The 24,925-nt window shown below is 39.1% G+C and overlaps 1 protein-coding gene across 3 annotated transcripts; it reads right to left on the bottom strand.

Annotated features, from left to right (window-relative positions):
- Nucleotides 1-115: 115 nt before the first annotated feature.
- MTIF2 (mitochondrial translational initiation factor 2) lies at nucleotides 116-18,904 on the bottom strand. Of its 3 annotated transcripts, none has more exons than XM_063301409.1 (14): nucleotides 18,799-18,904; nucleotides 17,704-17,903; nucleotides 16,334-16,454; nucleotides 13,278-13,449; nucleotides 11,660-11,820; nucleotides 9,946-10,122; nucleotides 9,637-9,776; nucleotides 9,093-9,217; nucleotides 7,787-7,991; nucleotides 5,095-5,347; nucleotides 4,611-4,751; nucleotides 1,979-2,143; nucleotides 1,223-1,363; nucleotides 116-925 (listed from the first exon to the last, which is right to left on the bottom strand). In XM_063301409.1, the coding sequence occupies exons 2-14, from the start codon at nucleotides 17,893-17,895 to the stop codon at nucleotides 756-758; spliced, it is 2,163 nt and encodes a 720-aa protein (XP_063157479.1). In that variant the 5' UTR covers nucleotides 17,896-17,903; nucleotides 18,799-18,904; the 3' UTR covers nucleotides 116-755. The 3 variants fall into 3 exon arrangements, with proteins under 3 accessions (XP_063157479.1, XP_063157462.1, XP_063157471.1); XM_063301392.1 differs by having other exon boundaries at nucleotides 18,645-18,898; XM_063301401.1 differs by having other exon boundaries at nucleotides 18,668-18,898.
- Nucleotides 18,905-24,925: the final 6,021 nt, after the last annotated feature.

Below are 24,925 nucleotides of genomic sequence, written 5' to 3'. Positions count from 1 at the left end.
TCTTTAGTTCTAATTACTGGAAATGGTTGGGTTTTTAAAAAAATCATAGAACTAGTAAGCTTTTTCAAAAGTTGAGTTTTTGTTTTTTGCTGCTTTTATTTTGTCTTTTTGGTAAAAGTATTTTGTTTCCTCCTCTGGTAGTAATTTTAGTTCCTTTTGCAGAAGTTGTGTTAACAAGATTTCTGTCCTTTTACCCTGCGTCATAAAACTGCTGTCTTCTATAGCACATATTCTTAGGAAAGCAGGGGGTGACTTGCATTTATTAGCATGCTGTTATGCTTTCATGGCTGCAAAATTGTATTCCAGAAGTATTGTATTGCCATTTGTTTATATTGATATTGCACCATTACTGGTATCAGTAACTTTCTCATTCATTTCCATGCAATGTCATTGTTATCAAAAAGCATAATTACCTAAAAAGATACTACAACTCTCTTTTTCATGTAAGGCTTCTCTCTTGCAAAATCAGTTTGCTGTTTATTGATGGATAACTACATTAGCACACACCACCATAAAGAATTGTAAAGATTGCATTGTGAGGGATGACACCAACTCTCATGTTTCAAACCCATTAAAGCGTGGTTTGGGTCCTTTCCATTTTCGATAGCTGATTTTACATTAGAAATAGTAGAAGTCTAATTAAAACATGATGTTCCTGTTAACTCTACAATGCAAGATAGTATCCAGAAGGTTCTACAGTCTGATAATGAAGGTACAAGTTTTCTTGTCCTGCCATATTTTAGTCAACCTAATATTTAAAATCCTGGGTTCCAAGAAATCTTCTGTTTAACTTCCTTTGTGCTGAAGCAAACAATTTCATCCCCAACTTCAAATTTTAGATTGTTATTCAAACTAAGTCCACAATCCATGCCAGTCTTCACAATAGCAATATCTTCCTTATGGTGCTTCAGAGATGATAAGCTTCCTAGATAAAAAATTGAGTAAAATTTCAGTACAAATAATAGTGCAAAGTTCATTAGAAATCTCAGGAAATTGGAGCTGGTGATGCTATAAGGGTGGCTCATACGCAGAGAATTCACACAGAACTGCACAAATTATACTTAAGGAAATAATCCAGACATAAGATGATGTTTTGGGAAATGAAATCTAGCAAAAATATTCATCAGAAGCAACACCTTCAAAAAATTAGAAAACATACATTTCAACGAAACAGAACCTGAGTAACAACTTAGCTACCTAGTCAGAAATGCACTTCACCTACCTGTCCAAATACATTCTCCATTGCGAATTAATTTAAAGTTCATTTTTTTGTTTAGTAGTCCTTTCTGTACTCTGCAGCCAGCCACTGGAACTTTATTTTTTCCTACATCAACCTCAAAGGTTGCTAAAACAGCCGCTTCTCCTGAAATAAAGAGAACATGAGAATCATAAAGGTTAAAATGTAGACTCTGAAAACCAACATAAACATAGCAACTTGACCTCTTGTGTTAAAATCTGCCAAACAACCCCCCCATTTTTGTAGTTTTTAGTTATATCATGCAGCGAATTCTCATTTGCATAATTTAGTTTGGTTTTTGTGTTTCATGGGAAAGGCAGGAGCTATACAGAGTTTTAAAAAAGCCTGAGAACATCTAACTTAGTCTGCTGGGTTTAATCTATTGAAATTCAGCTTGATACGTATCTTGTCAATAGGTCTAGAAACTACTGGATTTTTTTAAAGAGGAACTTCTGCAACATTCTGTGATTTATTTCCTTTAGCACAGTAGCCAAAAATGACTTTATATTCTTTATATATTTCAGAATTATTGGTGCCCTAGCAGTATTCATCCTGTAAAAACTTTGTCCTGATCCTAGGAGGCAGCCTTAACTAAGTTTGAATTTTACAAGTTGCAGACCTCAATACAACAGGAGACTACCAGCTTAGCAAAGATTATAATTTATGAAGCCCAGATTTCTGTCCCCCCAGTTGTCAACCAGATACTTTCAGAAGCCCACTTCTGCAATATCTGAAATGTACCTAACGCATGCTCTTCTGCACCACAAGGCAAAGTGCTGCTGAGCTCTTCCCGTAAGTCCTCCACAAGCCGATAGATGATGTTGTGTATTTTCACCTTTACTTTCTTTTTAGCAGCCATCTGCTGAATAGATTTATGTGCCTTTACATTGAACCCATAGATGATACCTGTCAAGTGAGCAAGAGAACAAATATAAACTACTGTTGCTTCTCTTTTATTAAATAACTTCAGAATATGCCAAGTACTCCAAGACTAGGATGCAATCTAAAGATTTTTATCTCCCAAAGCTAAACTTTGAAATCCAAGCAAATTCATTTAGGCCTGTTTGTATATTCTTGGAAACTGCAGGATTTACTCTATTTTTAAGGGTGGCAAATGGGCTTCGGTTGCTGAAAGATTTACTGACATTTTTGGGTTCTGGAATTTCACCAAGCACTGTACACTGAGACCTGGTCCAGGCATTGTGTATTGCCAATATGTTTAACTATTTTGTTGAAAAAGGAAGAATTTCCTGGATTAATACAATATGGTTCATTCACCATAATAAGCCTCAAACCAGCAATATTTGAACTTGGGCAATAAGCCTGTACAGCCCCAAGTGAAAATCTGGGTTTATACACTTCCAACCCCTTGGCAGCCAGGAAAGTAATGGATATTCTGAAATTTGGTATATAGCTGCAAATAAGCAGAGCTTGGGGTTTAAAATAAACTTCGGGAAGCTCAACATCCAAAGGTTTGAAATAGGCCTTGTTTATAAACTGACTAGTTTATTTCAAACCATGATCTCTAATTTGTAACAAGCTGAATTTTATGGACATGAACTAAAACTGCAATAGCCTTGGCTTTTTAGAAAAAGAGGGAAGTACATAAATTCATCATCCAATGCAAATTAGAGCCCTACATGGAAAAGGAGATGCCAGATGTTCAAACTGGCTTTGGAAAAGGCCGAGGAACAGAATCATTGCTAATGGTACACTGGATAATTGAGAAGGCCAAAGAATACAAACAAAAAAGTATATGCTTCCTTGACTCAGAAGGGCCTTGACTGCATCAATTATGTCAGGGTGCGGGATGTGCATAGGAAAATAGGAATCCCAGAACATTTCATTGTCCTCATGCACAACCTTATACAGGTCAGGAAGCCACAGCATGGACAGAACAGAGCAAAACGGGCAAAGGAATGAGACAAGGCTGTGTACCCTCCCTTTATTTATTCAACCTATAGGTGGAATATATATAGGGGGGGGGGAAAGCTGGACTGGAAGATGAGTGTAGTTTTAAAGATGGAGGAATAAAAATATAATCATCTCTGCTATGCTGATAACACTACTCTGATAGCTGACAGTGCAAAGCATTGGAAGCTCTAGTACTGAAAGTTAAGCCGTGCAGTAAAAAAATGGTGCTAAGATTAAATATAAAGACCAAACTAATGATGGCAGGTACAGCAACCAGCCTTACAATTGACAATGAACATACTGAAATGGTGGATAGCTTTTACCTTTTGGGATCTAGAAACCACAATTATATCACAGATTAGCACTTGATACAGTAGCCATGAAGGCCTTAGAAAAGGTACTCAGATGCTGGGATGTTTCTATACCTACAAAGATCAGAATCATGCAGGCAGTGGTTTTCTCTGTGACACTATGGAAGTGGAAGTTGGACTTTGAAGAAGCATGACAGAGTACTGACGCTTTCAAACTTTGGTGTTGGAGAAGGCTTCCGAGAATACTATAGATAGTCAAGAAAAAGAACGAATTGATCATAAAACAACCCAGAGTTCTCACTCAAGGCACAAATGACCAGGCTGAAATTATCCTACTTTGGACACATTATGCAAAGACCCAGCTCTCTGGAGAAGTCTACAATGTTGGGAAAGGTGGAAGGAAAGAAAGGAAGAGAACCAGCAGTGGCAAAGTGGCTGGCCTTAATTACAGCAGTGATGGGTGCACCATTGGAAGACCTGAAGGAACAGGTTAGAAACAAATCCTCCTCCAGAAAATCAATCTATGCGGTCACTTAGAGTCAACACTGACTTGATGGCATCTAGTCAGTCAATCAACATAAACTGTCCATAGTCCACTTGTTCCTTCAGGTTCACTCCTTTGTTAAACTGTGCCATGTTAAGCATGAGGGAGCATACACTCTTTCAAGCTCACTTTTTCAGTCCTTATGGTTAGACATTTTGCTTTATTTGTATACTGAATTTACAAATTCTGTACTTGCACAAAATCCACACAACTTTGAGGAAAGCCAATTTCAAAAGTGTTATTAAATATGTCTGTATTTTCCACCATCACCAATTTCTGTTTCTACAGACAAAAACGGTATATGAACACTGGCGGTACATGAATAACCTATCCTACATTCAGAAATTCATACAGAGCATTGTTTCTGTTTCCTGACAAGAAGACTTGTGTGCCACCCAATAAGCAACATCAGATGTGCATATAACCACAATCTACTTGACATTAAATTGTAATGGGGGTGGGAATTGCCCATAGTAACTGCAGACCACTCTGTGTGTGTATGACTACCTAACTTAATTTAATTAATTAAATGAAAGACCAAAAATCCATTGGTTCTAGCTAGTCCAACAAATTAACCCGATAACCTCAGATTACAACTCCTTACCTTTAAAAGATTCTGCTAGATTTATGTCATTTTCACTAATATCCCCAATCCCATAATGGATCACATCTAATTGACATTCCTCATTAGCATCATAGGTTTTCAGAATATTCAAAATGGCTTCTACAGAGCCATCAACATCACCTTGGTGAAACAAGAAACCTAGTTAGTTTCAGTGGAAAGAAGAAAAATCATACTCAAGCACTGCACAGAGCACATGAACCATATAGTATTGCATTGGGAATGTATGCTGTTTAAATTCAATGAGGGGGAATTAGGCAACAAAGGCATCTATTTCTGAAAGAAAACAAATATCCAAATATTTCCCAGCAGCTTATTTTAATATTGTAATAAATTTGTGATTGAAAGTCCATAGTCTAGACTCCCCCAATGGGCCTAGATGGATGCTGGGTTCAGGTTCAAAAGCTCAAACAAGAGGGTAGAGCTGAGCACAAAGATAGATAAGCAGTAGAAAAAAGGACAATACCTTTGATAATGAGAGGCAACATGTTTTTGTCACTCTTAATGTCTTTTTCAGGTTGCCTAGTCAGGGAATCCTTTTGGCTCTTCCTTAATATCAATGCTCTCTCTCTCCAGTTCATGTTCGTGAAACCCTCTCGCGTCTTCTTATAGGCTTCCTGATGGGCCCTTTGTTTCTCTTCTATGATTTCTTGATCTTTCTTTATTTTTTCCTGCTGTTTGACATGGCTCCTCCACTCAACAACTTCACGTGCCCTTTGCTTGGCAGAACAAAATAAATTAACCAGTTTATTTAGCACCATGGCTTGGCTCCTATCATTGCTGTTCCATTCCAGTTTGGTGTAGCGATTAAGGTGCTGGCCTAGAAACCAGGAGACTGTGAGTTCTAGACCTCCCTTAGGCATGAAAGTCAGCTGGGTGACTTTGGGTCAGTCGCTCTCTCTCAGCCCAACCCACTTCACAGGGTGGTTGTTTTGGGGAAAATAGGAGGCAGGAGTATTAGGTATGTTTGCCACCTTAAGTTACATATAAAAAAAGCGGGATAAAAATCTAGTAATAGTAATACTAATAATAATAATAATAATTCCCACAAACAAGAGATTTCTGTCAATTTATCATTCCATCTGCTGCACTCCATACCACATCAATAAAGTTACTCCAAGAGCTTAGATTTTTGAGGGGTTAGAATGTGCACAAATGGTTGCAGAGGAACCTATGAATCTAAGAAATCTAGGAAGGAAAATGAGTATCCAAGACTATTATGTCTCTGTTAATGGCCAGACAACTTCTATGAGCCCACAAAATACAATACCAGCACAATCTGCCATTCCCTGCCCTGCAGTCCCTATTTCAAAACAAAGCATTGTAGCTACCTATCACTTTTAGCTTCTAAAAATGCTTATGAGGTCCACATGGGGCACAAGATAAACCTGAAAAAAAGATGATCTAGCAGCTGGGATTTTGCTTGGTGGCTTGCCAGTTTTACACTTTTATTCCAAGAATGAATTATATTTGTACGTGCCTATGTGCACACACTTATAAATGAATAAAATGGGGGAGGAGGCTGGTAAATATCAAAAATCATCTCCATGAGCATATTAGTGCCCTAGTCTCCACACTGGAAACAGAACACTTGGGGTTCTCAACCACTGAAGTTTTCAATTAATTATTTAGTACCTACTCTTGCCTGTATTTCTAACATACTTTACCTGATGTGGTGGAAAAGAAGTTAGAGATACAGAGAGCAGAGAGTACACTACTGGAATGAGCTTTGAGCAAAAGGAAAGGAGTTTCTACCACAATTCTACAATCCCAAGCAAGGGAGAAGAAACCAGTTCTAACAGGATGAAGGTAGCTTGCAACAGCTAGCTTCAGTTTCAGCAGTATTTTCTTCTACTACTACTATTAATATATTTTTATACTAGTTCTTATGGAAAAGCATATCAAACCAGTTTTTGATTAACCATATACTTTAAGAAAGAAAACCTAAACTATATTGGTTAAAAAAGTGAGAAAACTAGAAGTGAGAAAGCTAAAAAATGCAAAAAAAAAAACAGAAAATGAAGAAAAAGTTAAAAAAAAATGATGAAACTACCAAAGTATTCAAATTTCAAAATTATACTAGATACTAATGAGGGATACACTAGGCTGTTTGTGTAGTGTGCTTGTGGCTCCCAGCCCCGAGTGCTCTCGGGGCTGCTGGTGCCACTGCATTCTTTTTGATGTGTATTCCCCATTGTGTGCCTGCTTACTCTCTTGTAATCCCTTCCTCTCCAATCTCTCTGCTCTGCAAGGGGGATAAAAATACAGATCAGGCACAGGACAACATGTACTGATTGTAATGGTGATCATGTGGCTGAGGGATGCTGCGAAGGTCACAAATGCAGGCATTGGTCATAAAGTTTATTTTTCAGTATTGTGGTAACTTCGAACAGTCACTGTATGAGGCAGTAGATAAGTGAGGTCTAACTTTACTCCAAAATGTCAATTTCTCTTAAGAGTGAAAATCACATTTTAATTTTTGGCCCAATAATGTCCAAATGTGTCTGATCATCTTCAGCACTGGGAAAATGACTTTTCTCTAAATATAGAATTAGAGTAATTTAGAAATGTATATAGAATTTAGAATTTCTATATTATAATTTATGCAAATAGAATTTCTATACTGTAATTTATACATCTTTTTCTGCAGAGGCATAAGTTTTTAGCTTACCCCAAACAAAAGCTTTAAATATATCCTAGACTATCCCCAAATTAGTTGACTCTCTTTTAATTTGAAAAAAAAATTGGTACATTTATTGTTTCTCAATGAACTGAACATCTTCCAACAAAAAAAATTAAATTGTCACTTCCCCCTAGTTGGGATTTTTTTTACCCAAACAAAGGCATTACTACTGGTGTTTGATCAGAAATTAAAACAGAACCAATATTACTTTCTCAACTAAATGAATCATCAACAGATATTAAAATATGGGTCCAGTTTTAGCAAGTGCCATGTGCAGTAGACAAAATAGTATACTCTTGCCTGCTAGAATTAAACTACCTCCACATGTTGAAAAAAACACATTCCTTCTCCCTGGCATTTCATTTCTGCAGCTCTTCTTCTGGTGCATCCTGAGGACTGAAACTTTGGATAATCATTGAACAGAGATAAGTCTAGAGCATTACATTTGAACAGTGAAACAAGAAATGGGCTGTACCTCAGACTCTACTTCAAGGATTTCTTCTCCTGCTGCAGGGACCTCCTTCCACCCCACAATCTCCGCAGGCATACCAGGAGAAGCAGCTTCCATGATTTTGCCATTCTCATCAAGCATCAGCCGCACTTTGGCCCAGGTTTCTCCAGCAACCAAAATGCAGCCCTTTCTCAGACTGCCTCTTTGGATAATGGCAGTGGTTACTGGACTGGGGTCAGGTGGAAGGCAAGTAAAAAGAAAAATGGCATTTGGTTTGATTTTCACAATGAAATATATGTTTTAATGTGTAAGCCTCTTTATAGAGCTTTATTATGTCAATACTGTAATACATCTGTATATTTTTTCAGTTTAAAATTTACTTTGACAGAGATTAGCATACTTTTATCTTTCCCATCTATAAAACAGGTCAGGTTTTTTTCACCCAAATTATCTTCAGAAATATTCTGCTAACCAGGTTAGCTAGAGATAATGACCAGGCCAAGGTCCTTAGGCAACTCCACCTTATTAAGGTCTCCTCCTTGATTCTCTTATTCCATCCCTAATCCTATAAACTCTCGGGATTTGGGGGATACTTTTTCAAAATGGCTGCCAGAGGGAGGCTTGCTATCCACAAAATGGCTGTCATGGGGAGCAGCATTTTGGAATCACCAAATGTTTTTACAAGTAAATTTGTAAAAATGCTTTTTGTCATTTTTTCTAGCCCCATCCACTCACCCTCCCTACTACTCTCAGCTTACCTTTTTTTGGAGGGGGTGGACTGGTTATTACTCTTCCAGACAAAGTGCTGGGCTGCAATCATTCTATGAATGCTTATGGGACTCAAGTAAGACTCAAAGACTTCCTTGGCAATTAATATGGTGCTGGATTCTAGTGCTTTGCTTTGCAGCAGGCTGTCTTTCCATTCATTTTTTTAATTAAAGTTTTTTTTCCAATTCAGGTGTAGTAGGAAGCCTAGTATGTGCTACAGGTAGAAATTATGGGAACTGTCTGCAACAGCTATTAAATAATGCAAATTTCACATTGATGCATTATTGGAGTGCTAGAGAGAGGAGAGATTAAATCCAAGCAAACAGGTTTTTCTAGAAGAAATCTCTTCTATGTAAAAATACATGTTTTAAATCAAGAAAGTTTATTTTTTTAAAAGACTGTTATTAAATTTTAATTATCATTATGTGTACTGGTCTAAAACCGTAGTAAAAATTATGATGATGATGAATTATCATTATGCATTTTTATTTAATTGTGCTATTGGAAATGCTAAAGCAACTCCTAGCCAAGAATGAAATGGAATGAAAATACGTATGCTCACCCTTTCCCTTTATCTGTGCGAGACTCTATTACAACACCTTCCATGAGGCCTGTGCTATCTGCTTTCAGTTCCATCACCTCAGCAAGAGTTACAACTGCCTCTTTTAAGTTCATCAGGTTATTACTCTAGATCAGAAAAGTCAAAAGTAGTTCAGAAAAGGTAGGACTTTTAACAGTCATTGTAAATCATTCAGTACACATGGAAGATTCCCTGAAGATCTGCTGGCTTAAAATCTAGAGTACATTGGTGGCTGACTATAGGCTCTTTCATCACATCTTCCAAGCTCAGTACCCAGAAAGAAATATCAGAGCAAAGTATTTTTTCCTCATTAGGAAGTTTTCCTGCTCAGTGCTGAGAAAGGACTGCTTTTCTACAAACAGCTGGGCGCAGGAGGTAGAGGTTCGGGTGAGAGTCTTCCTCTCCTAAAATCCCTGCCCAATGCTGCGTCATGTGGCCTTTGAAAAATCAATTTTTTACTGCAAATAAACAGGCAAATGTGACACACATTTAGCTCAGGGACGGCACTGAAACTGATTTGCATTACCTTTAGTGCAGAGATAGGAACAGTCTGAACATCTCCTCCATACTCTTCACAAACAATATTATGAGCCAGTAGTTGTTTCTTTACTCTTTCAGGATCAGCTTCAGGTTTGTCACACTTATTGATGGCAACAATGATTGGAACTAAGAGAAAAAGAATGGGGAGGAGCAACTTTCAGATACATATCTAATTTGTTCCAGATGACTAACAGGTCTTCAAAAAATAAAGTATTCAGTAGCTGTATGTAATATGTCAACAGTGGTACTTATCTCTTCCTCCAACTCACCCAAGGAAAACAAAATCTATGGATACCTTTAGCACTTTTAGCATGTTGAATGGATTCCACAGTTTGCTCCATCACACCATCATCAGCAGCTATCACCAGTACAACAATATCAGTGATATGTGTACCTCTTGCCCTCATGGCTGAAAACGCAGCATGTCCAGGAGTATCCAGAAATGTTACCTTCTCCCCAGAAGGCAACTGCACTGCAAAAACAATTGGAAACATATACAGTATCTTCTGGATAAGAGTTCAATGCTTCTCACACCATTTTCACAGAACATACTAAACCAACAGCTGCTTCCATCAGATTTATAACTATTCCTCATACAAGTAAAACTCTAAATTCTAAACAGTGAAATTGCCTAAAATGTATAGTCACTTTTCTATAGTCCATGTTTAGTTGTGCTAAGTGCTAAGTGCAAAGTGCAAAGTGGCATCCTGCAGATATGTTGGACTATAATTTTCTCATGTAACAATCAGCGTGGATGGAAATTATGCATGTTGAAGACCAATACACCACCGATAGAGGCACCTGCTCTATAATCTATAATAGGTTCAGCAATGAAACTAGTTAGGATCTGTTTTCTGACACCAGGAAATAGACTGGGTAATGTGCATTTAGTTGCTGTTGACCAGACTGGGATACTTCATATGAACTAGCTAAAACTTGAAACTTGAGTTCTTGAGGCCACCTTACTCCAAGGAAAGGTGAGGTGGCTGTTCGTCAGATTTCACACCCAGGTTTGGCAGTAAATCACTAGTCTCCATATAGTTAACCCTGAATTCAGCTCTCAGCTAAACTCGGCAAAAGGCACCCAGGCATGACTCAGCTAAATTAGACTCTACTGCAGACAGGAATGGAAGCCTCCTACACAACAGTCGATTGCTGACTGCAGAGCCTTTATATATAGAATCCATATTTTAAACTCTCCTGCCCTTCTGAATTAACAGATATTTTGCAGGTTACTTGGTGGCCCTAGGAAGTAGTTGAGATACATTAACATAATAACCTTTCTTGCCTGGCAACTTCTGGTTCCTACCTCACTAATCTCATACCACTGATTGTCTGTTTTCTCCTCCCCCTTGAGAAGTATTAGATGCTTCCCTCCCTCCAGTTCTGGACAGCTGGAGATTTTTTTGTTCATTTCAGGTACATTATTTTCTTGCAATCCTTTTACTTTACTGTGAATTCATGAGGTGGCCTTGAGCAAAAAACTACATGGTCATGACAATATCAAAATTGTATTATCATTTTATAATAATAAATTTTTGATATAATAATGACTGCAGATGAGGGATTGACAACCTTAGAAAGTATTGCTTGCTTAAGGCCACCTCCTGAATTCACATCACAGTAAAAACTCAAATCTGAGACTTTGAATCTTAGGATAGACCCTTAAATAATACTCTCCACTAACTTTGCTTAACTCAAACAATATCTAGTGAATATTATTTTTATAGTAAGTACAAAAAAAAGTTTTATATTCAATAAGTTTAGCTGGCATAGACAATCTAAAGAAAGCCTATGAAACCCAAGATGTTCCAGATGCTGTTGTACTTATTTAAAATATTTAGGCTATTTTTAGATTCGTAAGATAAAAGCAATGCAACAATAATGTTTATTTGCTTGTACCAACATGGCCAATGAGAAATAATGGGAAATGAAGTCCACCATCATCTGGAAAGTCACACTTTTTATCCCTCATCCAAAGGTGAGTAAGAACAATACTCAAATCATACCAAGAAAGGCACCAATATGCTGTGTTATACTTCCTGCCTCCATTGCTGCCACCTGAGTATTTCGCAGGCTATCAAGTAATGTAGTTTTTCCATGATCAACATGGCCCAGTACGGTAATAACTGGAGGCCTGGGGGTTAATAAAGCTGGATTTTGAGGAGGCCTGCAACCAATAGCAACACATTCAGTTTGTACATGAAATAAACCCTTCTTATGTTTAGTATCTTCTACAACTCCCTTAAAATTCCCAATCTCTATATTTCAATTTTCCATAACAACTAACAGCTCAGAGCCAGAGTGTCCTCAGGATGTATTCTTTCTACATAAGAAGGAAACATGTTTTTCATGGCTAAATTACAAATAGGGAATTTCTGAAGGTTTGGCAACCACAACTCAACCTCCTAACCTTTCAGTGAACAGCATGTCATATCACTAACAAGAAGGAAAGCTGAATGTTTTTCAGTGTGTTTTTGGGTGTTTGGAAAGGGCACTTTAAGGGTAGAAATGGATAACTTCTGGGAAGCAAACTGTGTAATCTCACCCTTAACTGCACCTATCCATGGAAAATGGTCAGAAAATGCTGCCATTTTGCCACCAGATTTTTGATGTTAAAAATGTGTTGTTCAGATAAAATGTTAGACAGATTGTATGAACATGGATCTGAAAAAATGAATGCATCAAAAACCTATCTAACAAGGAAAATGGAGTGAACAAATGCAAGTTATATATAAATGGCAAAAAGGAGGAATAAATAGATGCATTTGTCTATCTTGGTAGAATATTTACTGAAGACAAGGATATGGATGGAGAATTTTTAAGATATAGCAGAAAGGTTGCAGTAGTATTATGGTCTGTTGAGAGGAAAGAATGCTTCTTGAAAGAAGTTTAAATGCATATAAGGGTGTGCCTTGCTTGATGTAATATCGAAACAAGAATTGAATATGTCAGGGGATACATAAAACTAAGTTAAATGCAGTGGGAATAGGGTGAAAAAAAAGAGATTGGATAAACAATGGATGAATGTAAAATTAACGTGGATTGAATACAAAAGTGAGTGACCAGTATAAAAGAAATACATTGAGGTGGTTTGCTCATATAGAGAGAATGAGGATGAAATTGCAAAACAAATATATGAAGTAGGAGTCGATGAGATGAGAAGAAAAGATGGAGAAAGTCCTGAGCAGATGGAGTTGATGAGACAGCTAAAAGAATGAGGCTCAAGCAAGATAGTTCAACACTGAACATGCTTTCATAGTGAACATGAGTAGCTATAATATAATTAAATATACATTTGAAATATAATTTATCTGTTATTAATGAAATGTTCCAATTAACATTTTCATGATTTACTTTTATCCAAAAATTAAACTGTGGCTTTGAGAGAGTCAGTACACTGTATGTGCCTCCTAGTGATTTAACTGAATTATAGATTGTAGCTTGCACAGAATAGACAGAACATGTTTGGGTAAAACTGGCTTTGGTTTAGGTGTTGATTGACAGGTAGCAAAAGTCAATCTCCACGGACCCATCTTTTTCTGCACTTTGTATACAGTGGGTTACATATATGCATATGTTATGTATAAACACAGCAATCAAAAATAATTTAACCAGAGATGTTACCTTCTAACCACATCTTTATTTTCTTTTACTTTTTCTTCTTTCAGCTCAGCCCATTTGTACTGCATGCCAGATTTTTTAATGATGTCTTTGATACAATTTGTTTCCAAGACTGAATCTGGTTCTAGTGAATCTAAATCTATGTCTGTGTTCAGCAGGGCTTCATACACATGATCTGAGTATAAAAACAGAACATTCATTGAGCAATGATCCAACCAAGGAAGAGGCCTATGAAAAGCAGCACTAACTGGAGAAAATCTTTTGTCATGTAAGTTCCGGTTTCCAGAGCAGCCATCAGATACCTTGATGCTTTGTCAGATTTCAATGTTGTTATCATTAGCACCACACTATTAAATATATTTTATGCAATGAAAAAAGACTAAAGGGAGTCAGTTGAAGAATTCTTGTAATTTAAACTTGTTTTCAGATGAAAGCTGTTTAGGCACACAGGAAGCAGATGGCTGAAAAATACTCCAGAGAATCAAAGACATTTGTACAAGCATCCCCTATGAAACCTTTGTGATACTGGAAATGCAGGAAATACTGAAACAATTAGAAAGAGCTAATGAGTGACATAAGCCCTGCTCCAAAACTCTCCAATAAGCAGATATTTATCATATGTTCCTGCTTCATGTTCTTAAAGAACAGCATGAAATTTTTTCAAGTAGCGTGTACAGGTAGTCCTCGCTTAACGGTGGTTACTGGGACTGGAATTTATATCATTAAGCGATGTGGCTGTAAAGCGCAACATCACATGACTGCATCACTTAGCGACAGCAATCCTGGCACTCCCCATTGCTGTTGTTAAATGAGGACCTTCTCACAACTTCCTGCTGGCTTCCAACAAGCAAAGTCAATGGGGAAGTTGGCAGGAAGTCACAAGTCCCAGGTGGCTTGCAAGCAGGTCAGGGAGCAGGTAAGTGGCTGATGCCTGGTGGGGGAGGGTCCGTGGGTGGCCATCAAGGTACAGTAAAAGAGTGGCAGGTCAGGGGTTGGCTGCTGCTGTGTGGGAGAGTTATGCACGGGTGGCCAGTACAGTGTGGCATGAGCACGGTGGGGCCAGAGTTGGTTGCTGCCAGGCGGGGGAGGTTGTGTGAGGGTGTGCGGGTGGCTGTTGTAGTGCAGCGCGAGCACAGTGGGGCTGGGGGTGGCTGCTACTAAGTGTGTGAGGGTGCTCAAGTGACTGGTGCAAGTGCAGCTTTGGGGGTGGCTGCTGCTGGGGAGGGGAGGGTGCGTGAGTGTATGCAGGTGGCTGTTGAGGTGTGGTGGGGCCAGGGGTGGCTGCTGCCAGGTGGGGGAAGGTGCGTAGATGGCCACTGAGGCACGGTGAGGGTGGCTGCTGCTGGGTGCACAAGGGTGCGCAGGTGGCTGGTGCAATCGCAGTGGGGCTGGGGATGGCTGCTGCTGGGTGCGTAAGGGTGTGTGGGCAGCTGGCACAGCACAAATGGCTGCTCCAGGGAAGGTGCATAGGTGGGCCACCATAGGTTGGGAGGTGCTGTGGGTGTGCATATGCACGCTATGGAGTACAAGATCCTTGGGGGGAAAAGCTGTGGGAGTGCGAGCGACTTACCGGAGTGACTTGCAACCTTCCCTGCTGGCTTCCCCATTGACTTTGCTTGTGGGAAGCCAGCAGGGGAGGTTGTAAATGGCGATCACGCAATGTGGGATGCTGCAACTGTCATAAGTGCAGGCTGGTTGCCAAGCACCTGGATTGCAATCATGTGACTGCAGGGTCCTACAGGGCGGGAACTTTGAGGACCTCTCATAAGTGCCACTCGTTTAGCGCCGTCGTAACTTCAAATGGTCGCTGAATGAGTGGTTGTTAATTGAGGACTACCTGTAATGGAAAAGAAAGCTGATCTTAGCATGAGCATTCATTGCCCAGATCAGCAAACTGGAATGAGTTAATTGCCAGTACCAGGGGAATGAAAGTGGGACCTCATTTTGTACTTCGTACCTGCTCTACCGCTGATAACAAGCACTCCATAGAGCAGGTGGGCCATCTATGTCCTCCATGTAGTCTCCTACACCTATTTCCATAGTCTCAGATTTTCTCAAGATGACAATGCTGAAATACAGCAGTGAAATGGCAATTTTCAGCACTGTAATATTTTGCTTTTCTGATGAAATAAAGTCTGTTTGTTAAACCACTGCACAGCAGACACTAGGATTTTCAGTACCAAGCTTTGGCTAGAAAGTGGGTTAAAGGAATAATAGCAGAGGCATAATTTGGTAATCTACATAGTGGATGGATGTTCACTGCACATAAGTAAACCCCCACTTTTAAACCATCATACAGATGAATTCCAATGCAAAAAGATGTCTGGGAATGATGCCCTTAAAAAGTTCCTGCATCCTCAGGAAAGAACTTCATAAACCATCTATCAATCTGGCATCAAAAGTGATGCCTTGACCAGTATTGCAAGGTCACCCAAGGTAATAAGTGGTTAAATCTAGACCTGGAGGGTATGTTTTATATCCTGTAATCCTCAAAGTCAATTGCTAGAATCTAAAAATAGAGAACTGGCTTCTGAGAGAAGGTACTGGTCTATTGATCAGGCAGATGAAGAAGGCCAAGCTCCCGATGCCTTACACCAAACTGGCCAATCCAAAGGCATCTTACTGTCCACTAGTTATAAGGATAAGTGTTATATACTCATTCTTTTCTATGCCTAAAACAGCTCTGAAGCATGAGCACAAATAGTCTCAGGTAGCATATTAGGACAGATCTGTTTCTCAGGCAGTAATCCACAAAATAAGAGGAAAGGAAATACAAAAAGGAAAGGCAGGGGTAATCTGATCTATGTGTATCTATACCCAAAGATCAGAAACTGACTGGAATAAGGAAGAAATCATAAGTTTTTGCTAGAATTGAGGACAGCCAGTGCCCTGTGGTCTTTTCTCTTTTCTGTAGTAGATGGCCCTACATTTGAAACTGTAAATATGTGGGTTTCACAAGTGAAGATGCACAAAGACTTCAGTCAGGAATCAGATGAAAGGAAGATCAAGGAATTGCTCCTTTTGTAAATTCTATGCATTGTTTGAAGGAACAGGCTCACCTATATCTTTATGCATCGCTTTTGCAAGCTCCTCCACAGTCATTCTGGACCTTATCTCAACCTCTTGTTTCTTTGCTTTCAACCGCACAGGTTTCAGTTTCACTTTGCTCAATTTCTCTCTCTACAACAGAGTTTAAGAACAATATATTTAGTTACTGGATCAACTCATTTTCTGGGTTTCCACAATACACTAAGCCTTAAACTAAAGGGCTGGATTCTCACAAATCTCATGAAAGATATGAACTTAAACTAAACCACTATTTATTAAATAAGCCACAATGGTTTTCAAACTGCATTGGGTTCACACAACATACTGAGCCAAAACGAAACAAGGAGTATGATTTAGAGCAATACGAACTAATGCAATTCCTTTGAGGGAAATTATACATGCTCAAAAGTTCAACCTTACTTAATTTTTAGTATCGGTCAAGATTAGCTGGGTGATGTCATCTGCTGTAGACCTGTATTTGAATACTGGTGATTAGGACTGCAAGTTAGATGGTGAGCTGCTTGGGGATAAAGTGGGGGAAAAAATGACACAACCGCTTGGAGAAAAGGGCTGTAGCCTCCTATACTTTCTGTACTAAAGTGGCCAACTCCAAAACCATTTTTGGGGCCCCTGGAACTCATTCTGAATATGACTGCTGAAAAATGAGGTATGGAACAGATGAAATTTGTGTAAGTCTTAAATAGGCATATAAAGTTTAAAAATAAACAAGAAAATTCCCTGCTCCCTAAGGGAAAAAAGGTTCTGTGAGTATATGTGATGTGTTTTTTTACCCACATTTCAACCTTCTGCCTCCCCCCAAATGCTAAGGTTGCCTGTCTGGGCTCATGGCAATGAAGCTGTGCTAACTCCTCTTCTTCTCCAATTGTTAATTTCTTGCCAAAACTAGGCTTGACTGAAGCTTGACAAAATAATTCCTGCTGAAAACCATTTTAATACTTTTCCAGGGAAGCCCACATATTCTCCCAGGAAGCTGTCACATATAGTAATGTGCAAAGATCTCCCTGTGCTCACATTCACTGAATAGAATACAGATGCTTGAAAAGGGCACAGCATCAAGTGAACTTAGAGCTTTTCCCCTTAACTACATTTCAAAACATTTGTGAAAAGTAAAGAATGTTATCAATTGGTTGTGCCACACTGATGCATTTTGGACAGGTCGCTCTTCTTTTTCAAGGCCAAGGGGGCAAAAAGCATGCGCACGCTTGTTTGGAAAGTTTAAGATATTTATATGTATCTCTAGTGCATTATCTGCCTTTAGAAGCTTCAGTGGAGCTTCCCTCTATAAACAACATTGTCTTTATTTCTTAGCTAGAGGCACACAAAAGTCCTTCTAGGCAAGAATAAAGTAACTGTTAATTACCTCCTTGGTGGTGAAAAGCCTGAATTGTGAGGTGGTGTCTGGCTGCCAGAGCAGAGGGTGCAGCTGAACAGGGCACACGGGGTAGGCAGAGGACAGGACAGACTTCCACTGTTTTCGGTAAGCCAGAGAGCGCAGCTGCTTGCAAGCACTATATAAACGGGCCAAATTCTCTAGTGGTGGCATCCAATTCATATTTCTCTCTGTAACCAAGAAAAGACAGGGCTTGAATGAAACATCTTTCAGGTGGACAGTCTAAAAAGAGGTACGCTGAAAGCAAAGGAGGATGGAGCTGCTGTCTCTTCCTTCCACAGCAGTGTGGAAGAGAAAATGATGTCAACGTGGCTTATCTGGAAAGAAAAACTGCACACCGTAAAACAACTTCTGTTAATCCAGTATTCAAAAATACAGAGGCTGTACCAAATTTTGTACATCCTAATCATAAAATTAGGACTACCAGTAGCCGGCAGCAAATCTTCTGTATCTTGTTGCTGCCATTTTGGGGTGGTCAGGATTTTTGCAGCCCCCGTCTGCTGTGGCTCTAAATAAAATAGTAAGCGGTCAAATCTGGAATCTAGCACTTTAACAAACAAGGGATATGCCTATAAACTGCTGCAGTTCATAAAATGCATCTCCTAAAAAGGTAAGATGGAACCCAGGAGCATCATCTTAGGAGCGCTGGCCCCTTATGCCCTATTTACTGTTATTTTTCCTCTCTTTGGTGTAGCAGACCAACAAAGCTACCCCTCTGCAGAAGGGCAGCATACAATATTAGAGAACTAGAGGACGGGAGCGCACGCGCAGCTCCTGAGAGAAGCCATTCTTGAGATGTCCAGCCACTGAAAGAACACCCGACTCTCCTCCACGCCTTCGCTGTGATCCCATTTTTAACGCAGCGAGCCTGTGGTCCCTTTTTTAACGCACGGCTACGTCCCTCCCATTACCTTCCGCCTTTTTCCCGCCTTACCACCGCCCAGCCGGAAGATGGCGCACGCCCCCTCAACCAGTCACTTCTTCCTTCAACTGCTTCCAGCCGTGTGCTCGCGCCTCCCTCTTGCAGCAAGGTCCACAAGCGTAGCGTTAATACCAACTACTGACTTTTCTCATCCCACTATTCTTCCGTGACGCCTTCGGATACTTGCTTCTCCGGACGAAGCTGTTCAGCAAGAATCAAAAATGTAGGTGCAGTGCTGAAAGAGTGGGAAAAAAAACAAAACCCAAACCCGCCCATTCTAGTCAATTGAGCATGCGCAATTTTTCACGCATGCTCAGCATCGGTTCCCAAAGCCTCGTGACTTTCACTTGCCCTCATGTCAGGTAAGGGCAAAGGCTGGCTCGCAGCTCACGTGGTTTAAAGTGATCCGGCTTCCGTCCCTTGCGCAGCCAATGAAAAGGTATAAATTAGGACACCCCTAACGATAAACTTTTCTAAAGATTGCCCGGAGAAGCCTTCTGAATGTAGGTTGAAGTGGATAAATAGTGAATAAGCCTTTGGTTCGAAGTTGACTCCAGATGACAGCATGTGCATTTAGGGACACGTGTCTTCTCCAGTATAAAGCAGCTTCATTATTTCTTTTCCCAACAATTTTTAACTACTCCGTTTCCATGTTTACAGACTAATATTTCTTGCATAATATTGTAGTGGTTGAAATATGGCCTAGCGGGGCACTTGCTACTCTTAGACCTTGGACTGTATACTATCCTTTCTTGGATATAATACAGTATCAAGTGTTGGTTAACAGGAAATCAAAAAACATCTAACTAACCCACAATAGACCAGTGTGTTACAGTCCATAACCACACCCTTAAGTGAATTGATTTGGAATAACAAAAACGATGATGGTGGTGGTGGTGGTGGTATCTTGGGGCTCTTCTCGTGGCAGCACTGAAGTCTGTCTGTTATTCAGTGTGAGAATTGGCAGGGAAGTATACTGACACAAAGAAGTCCTGATTGCATTTCCAAAGTCTATTCTGCCTTGCCAAGGAAACAGAATAGGGGCTCTGTCTGCCGAAGAAATGGGGGAAGAGTGAGGTGGGGAACATCTTTCATTCCAGTATCCGATGGAAAATCAGTTATCTGATCCATGGGATTCAGGATCAGAAAGCTGATACTAAAAGAGCTACACTCTGCCATTTCTGAACCCCCACTTCTCTTGTTATGGGTGTCAGGTGAAGCAGAGTGAGAAGAAGGGAAGTGGGTTTTCTGCTGATAAACCTTTTGCACCTGAGTTGTCTCTAACTTCTGCCACTGAAGAGAAATAGGGCAGAGAAGAGACCCAGCTCCACATTCTTTTCTGAACCGCACTGTCTTCCCATGAAGTGGCAATGAGATAAAGGGATCAGCAGGGGAATGTTTATCAAAACCAGGAGTCAGTGAGTTCTAGTCCTGCCTTAGGCAAGAAAGCCAGCTGGGTGACCTTGGGCCAGTCACTCTCAGCCCAACTCACCTCACAGGGTTGTTGTGGGGAAAACAGGAGGAAGGAGTAATAGGTATGTTCCCCACCTTGAGTTATTTATAGAAATTATAAAGGCGGGATAGAAAATATTTTTTAAAAAAATAAGAAATAAGGGGGGGGGAAGAGGAATGAAATGGAGTATTCAGGAAAAGGGCATGAATGGTTGTTTGGCTGAAACACAGAATAAATATGCTTGATGCTGATATATTTTCTTGTAGATCCAACTTCTATATGTTTAAGTGTGAAAAATCTGGATTTTACTTGCCATCAAAAAGAGACAAATATAGGCTTGCCACCAATTCTTTATTTCAACCTGTCCAATGTTTGGTTAGAAGTAGTTCCAAATGAGATAAGTAGGTCTTATATTCCTCTAAATTGTTGATGCAATAATGTATATTTATTCAAAAGGAAGTTTCACTGTAATACAAAGTTAAAATAACGTCTCATCCTATTTATATCTAGTTGGAGATAATCCCCAGTTTAGTCAATGAGATATGCTTCCAAGTAAATAAAATATTTCAGCCCTGTTTGCTTTGCCATTATGTGGATCATGTTGGTAACTGGGCAGTGTTAGCAAATTTCAGTCATAATATGAGATTTATGGGTAGATGATACTGTCGTCAGAAGGATAGAAGGTCCATACAGTGTAGCATTTGAAACTGACTCAGATCTGCAATGGAACTAATGGGAATAAAAGATCTACCACTGATAGTATTAGCTCAAAAAAAGAGCATTTGAGAGGAAACTCTAATGGTATGGAATCACTGATACCACCATCAAGATTATTTCTGAGGATACAACATTGAATACAACTCTTATTTCATTTTATTTAAAAAAATATCTAAGATCATCATTCACAAGGGATCACAGGGCATTATGTATAAAATTATAAAAACAAATGCAATGCAACCACAATAAAATTTATCACAAGAGCAAGGCACATCTGATGGTGGAATACCAACTGAAGCAAACTGGTGGAATACTGTGTACCCAAAATCATCCAGTGACAAAAATTGGGAAGATGGATGTTTTGGGAGAAGAGCTGCATTTGCTGATTTTACTGGGAATATTTAAGGTTGTTTGTCTCTACAGACCTGTCAGTATAAAAGTATAAGCTAGTATTAATCCTATGACAGTATTTGTATGGCCGACTAAATGACAAAGTAGCCAACCACAGGGCAGGTGTTGTGACAGAGATGGTACATCTTCCAGATCTCAAAAGATACTATTTAATAGAACAGACCCAAAGCATGCACACTCGATTAGATCTTATGGAATGAGCAGAAATAATCAGAAATAGGTGGTCCTGCAATCTGTTCCTGTGCCATGTATGGCTTTAGAGGTGGTAACCTTGAATTGCATCTAGAAATTGACTGGAAGACAGTACAGCTTGCAAAGCAGTGGCATTATAAGGACATATCACAGTATGCCCATAACTACCTGCATTCTGGACTAGTAGCTTCTGAGTGGTCTTTAAGGACAGCCCCATATGGAACATGTTGCAATAGTCCAAACAGGAAGTTATCAAGGCATGAATAGCAGGGCCTCATTATCCAGGAGTGCGCACAATTGGTGCACAGGATGTATTTGTGCAAAGTCCTTCTCAAGCAGAAGCCAGGGGTCTGGAAGGATCCCCAAATGGTGTACTAGATCAGTCTCAGAGTTTCTGAACAACTCATGATGGTCTGGTTCACCACAATGGTTGGGTTTACAGAATGTGCTAAGCCAAAACAAATCAAACTATGTTATGGCTTATGTGATCCCAGTCATTAATTTACTTTTTCTGTCTAAACAGAATGTAGATGTAAATAAATTTTCTTACAACTAGTGTTCTTCATTTGTCAGACTACAACCTTCATAATCTCTAACCAACATGGCTATTGGTTCATTTATTTGGGCAATATTCTGAAATAATTTATTAGGTCAAAAAGGACTTTGCAGGATTAATTTTTCTTTCAAATTTCCTGTTTGATAGGGTTCCTATTATATCTTACTTCACTTGCTATAACAATTTAAATAGTTTATTTAATAAAATACACTACAAGCAGCTGTTGTCATTATCCAGTTCAAATGCAATTCATTTTATAGTCAATCAGTGCCAAGTAAGGGTGAATGCACAATTAAGACCATTCAGTTTAATATCTTTCTTCAGAATGAATGCTAATTTGTTCTGTTTACAGTTAAATGCCCAAGATTAGAACATTTTGTTGCTCTTAACAAACCCTTCCTACTCCACACACAGAAAAAAAGTAGCATTCTAAGAGGGTCTCAAAAGATCTTATGCAAACTCCATTTAAAGAATGGGAGCTGTATAAAATAATTCATTTTAACAGTACTTACACAAACGAACCTATTGTATCTTATTTTATAGTGACAAACAAAATAAAAACCAAGCATTCAATCATATCTATTTCAATCTAAAATGCAATCTTAACCATGTTTATTCAGAAATGAATCTCACTGTGTTCTGTGGGCTTCCTAGTAAACATGTCTTGTATTTCAGCTTCAGAAATTTTTTAGATGGTTAAAATCACTTCCATATACTTGGTTTGCTGTTTGGCTGGTTTATAATAAAATTAATTCAGGCTACAACCCTATTTATACTTGCCTAGAAGTAAGTCTCATTGAACCCACTGGAAATTATTTTACAGGAAATACATGTATATTTAAAGTGTTGCTCCTGAATTCATAATATTGCTAAGCAATGCTATCAGACTTGATGGTGATTAAGCTTCCAAGGTATTGGTTATTTTTTTAAAAGATGCTGTATACATTTCTGCACATGGCTTCCAAAGGGGCTTGAAAACAGTGATTGAATCTATGAAAATAGAATAATATTTTATTAATTAAAGCATGCTATAACTTAAAATCTGCAATTGTGCTACTTTGGCAATAAATACTAATGTGAAAACTAAATTATGAAAAAAGGGTAAACTCCTAAGCTCACTCACCTGGGAATAAAAAATATTAAAATCAGTGTAGCTTAGGTTTGAGTAGATATTACTAAGATTACATCATAAATTGTTTTCATCTGAAGCCTGAACACAAGATAGATGCAATTTTAAATATTATTCAAATATATGCTTATACTGGAATACCGTAGTACAAAGCAGCAGCAAAGGAAACTCCAAATGAAAACTGGAGTTTGAGTTACTTATTCTGTTTTAAAATTAAAATTAGACTGCCCATTTAGAGTAAGAGAAGATCCCTGTTTTATATTTTCACAACACTTTTAATGTGTGGTGAACCATATACATAAAATCAGGAACTAAACAGAGGGACTGTTTGAATAGCTCAATTGGTTAAAAATGTAATTGTTAAGATGGTGGTTTGGTGTGACTTGAGCCCTTTCCTTTGGGATGGTTATACATATTCAGGTAATAATGAAAGTTAATAGAAAGGTCATTTTGAAAGGAGCGGTGTGGCATTGTGTACTGTATTCCTTACATGTTGGACTACAATTCTCATCAAGCCCATCCAACATTACCAGTGGCATTTTACTCTGGAGGAAAAAAGAGCGTGAGGCATCAGTTGAATAGAAATTTCCTTGCAAATGATTGACTGAATTCATACTCTGAACCAGAGCTCTCAGACTAAAGTCATAATGAGAACTGCATGGGGATAAGTTCATTAACCTGAGGGCCTCAGAAATGAAGCTTTTTTCATACATTGACACAAAAGTTACTTGTGAGTCAAAAATGAAGAATCTGAGTATCATGATATGCCATTAAACAAATGCATTAAATAAACTTCCCAGTGAAACATTACCGCAAAGCAGTCATTTTACTTTGGCCGCTTAATTGCTAGTTTTAGATTTACTGGAACACCAATATTTGGTTTTATTACTGGATATATAATATTTTTTTCAAGATACATTTAGGATGATACTGGGTGGAGTCCGCAGTGCCTACAAAACGTTGCAGATGCAGAAGAATACTTGGGAGGACTGTATACAATCCACAAGCCATCCGTTTGAGAGACCCAGTCTAAATCAAACTGTCATGGGCTAGCTTTGGTCTAAAGATTGTTCAGCATTCAAGGTTAAACAAACTCTGGCTTTTCATGCAGCATATGATCACAGTAGTTTAAATCAGCCTTCCCCAATCTTCCCTTGAGACGTGTTTAAAAAGAAGTAGCTTCCCTTAAGACCAGTTAGACTTCCCGTAACTACACGGTTACAACTTCAAAATGCCTAGCCAGCATGAGCAATGGTAGGGTTAGCTGGGAATTATAGAAGTTGGAGTCTTACAGATATCAAGTACACTAATCCAGGAAGGCCAATTTAAATACCGCCCCCCCAAAAAGGGAAGCTACAGCACAAGATAAAGCTACCCCAGGGTTCCAATCCCTGCATGCTTCCTGGGAAATTGTGGAGTTCTAGTAAAGTTACTGGGGATTTATTTTTGAGTAAATTCCACTGTTGCCCACGATACAATCCATTCCCAGAGTACAAGTAGTCCCACTCCAGCCCAGGTCAAACTGCTAGTAACGTCATAGAAACAATCCGCATAGTGATTTTGGCAAAACATGGAATACTTTTTTCCAGGATGTTTTTCAACTTCGTTGCCTAACTTACATCCCTGGGATCGCCTGGTGGTCTTCCATAGGTTCAGCTTTTGAAAAGTAGGTAAGGTCGGCCCAGGCGTTGCCATCCAGCTGGACAAGGCAAACTGGCCGAGCCGTAAAATCAGAACGAAGTCTTGACGTGCGTTCCGCTTCCTGCCTCTCTGGTGCTGGTGGCCGTGCCAGATAGGAAGGAAGTTGTCAGT

The sequence above is a fragment of the Candoia aspera genome, chromosome 1 (assembly GCF_035149785.1).
Source record: "Candoia aspera isolate rCanAsp1 chromosome 1, rCanAsp1.hap2, whole genome shotgun sequence".
In the NCBI taxonomy this organism is placed as follows: Eukaryota; Metazoa; Chordata; class Lepidosauria; order Squamata; family Boidae; genus Candoia; species Candoia aspera.
This window is presented reverse-complemented; position numbering and strand designations above follow the sequence as displayed.

Excerpts from the sequence above, each read along its gene's own strand:
- MTIF2 (XM_063301409.1), bottom strand. The coding sequence starts at position 17,895 with ATGAATTGGATGCCACCACTAGAGAATTTGGCCCGTTTATATAGTGCT. Across the intron at positions 7,992-9,092 it reads CGCACAGATAAAGGGAAAGG|TCCAGTAACCACTGCCATTA; the intron begins GTGAGCATACGT and ends ACCTGACCCCAG. Across the intron at positions 926-1,222 it reads TGGAGAATGTATTTGGACAG|GAAGCTTATCATCTCTGAAG; the intron begins GTAGGTGAAGTG and ends TTTTTTATCTAG.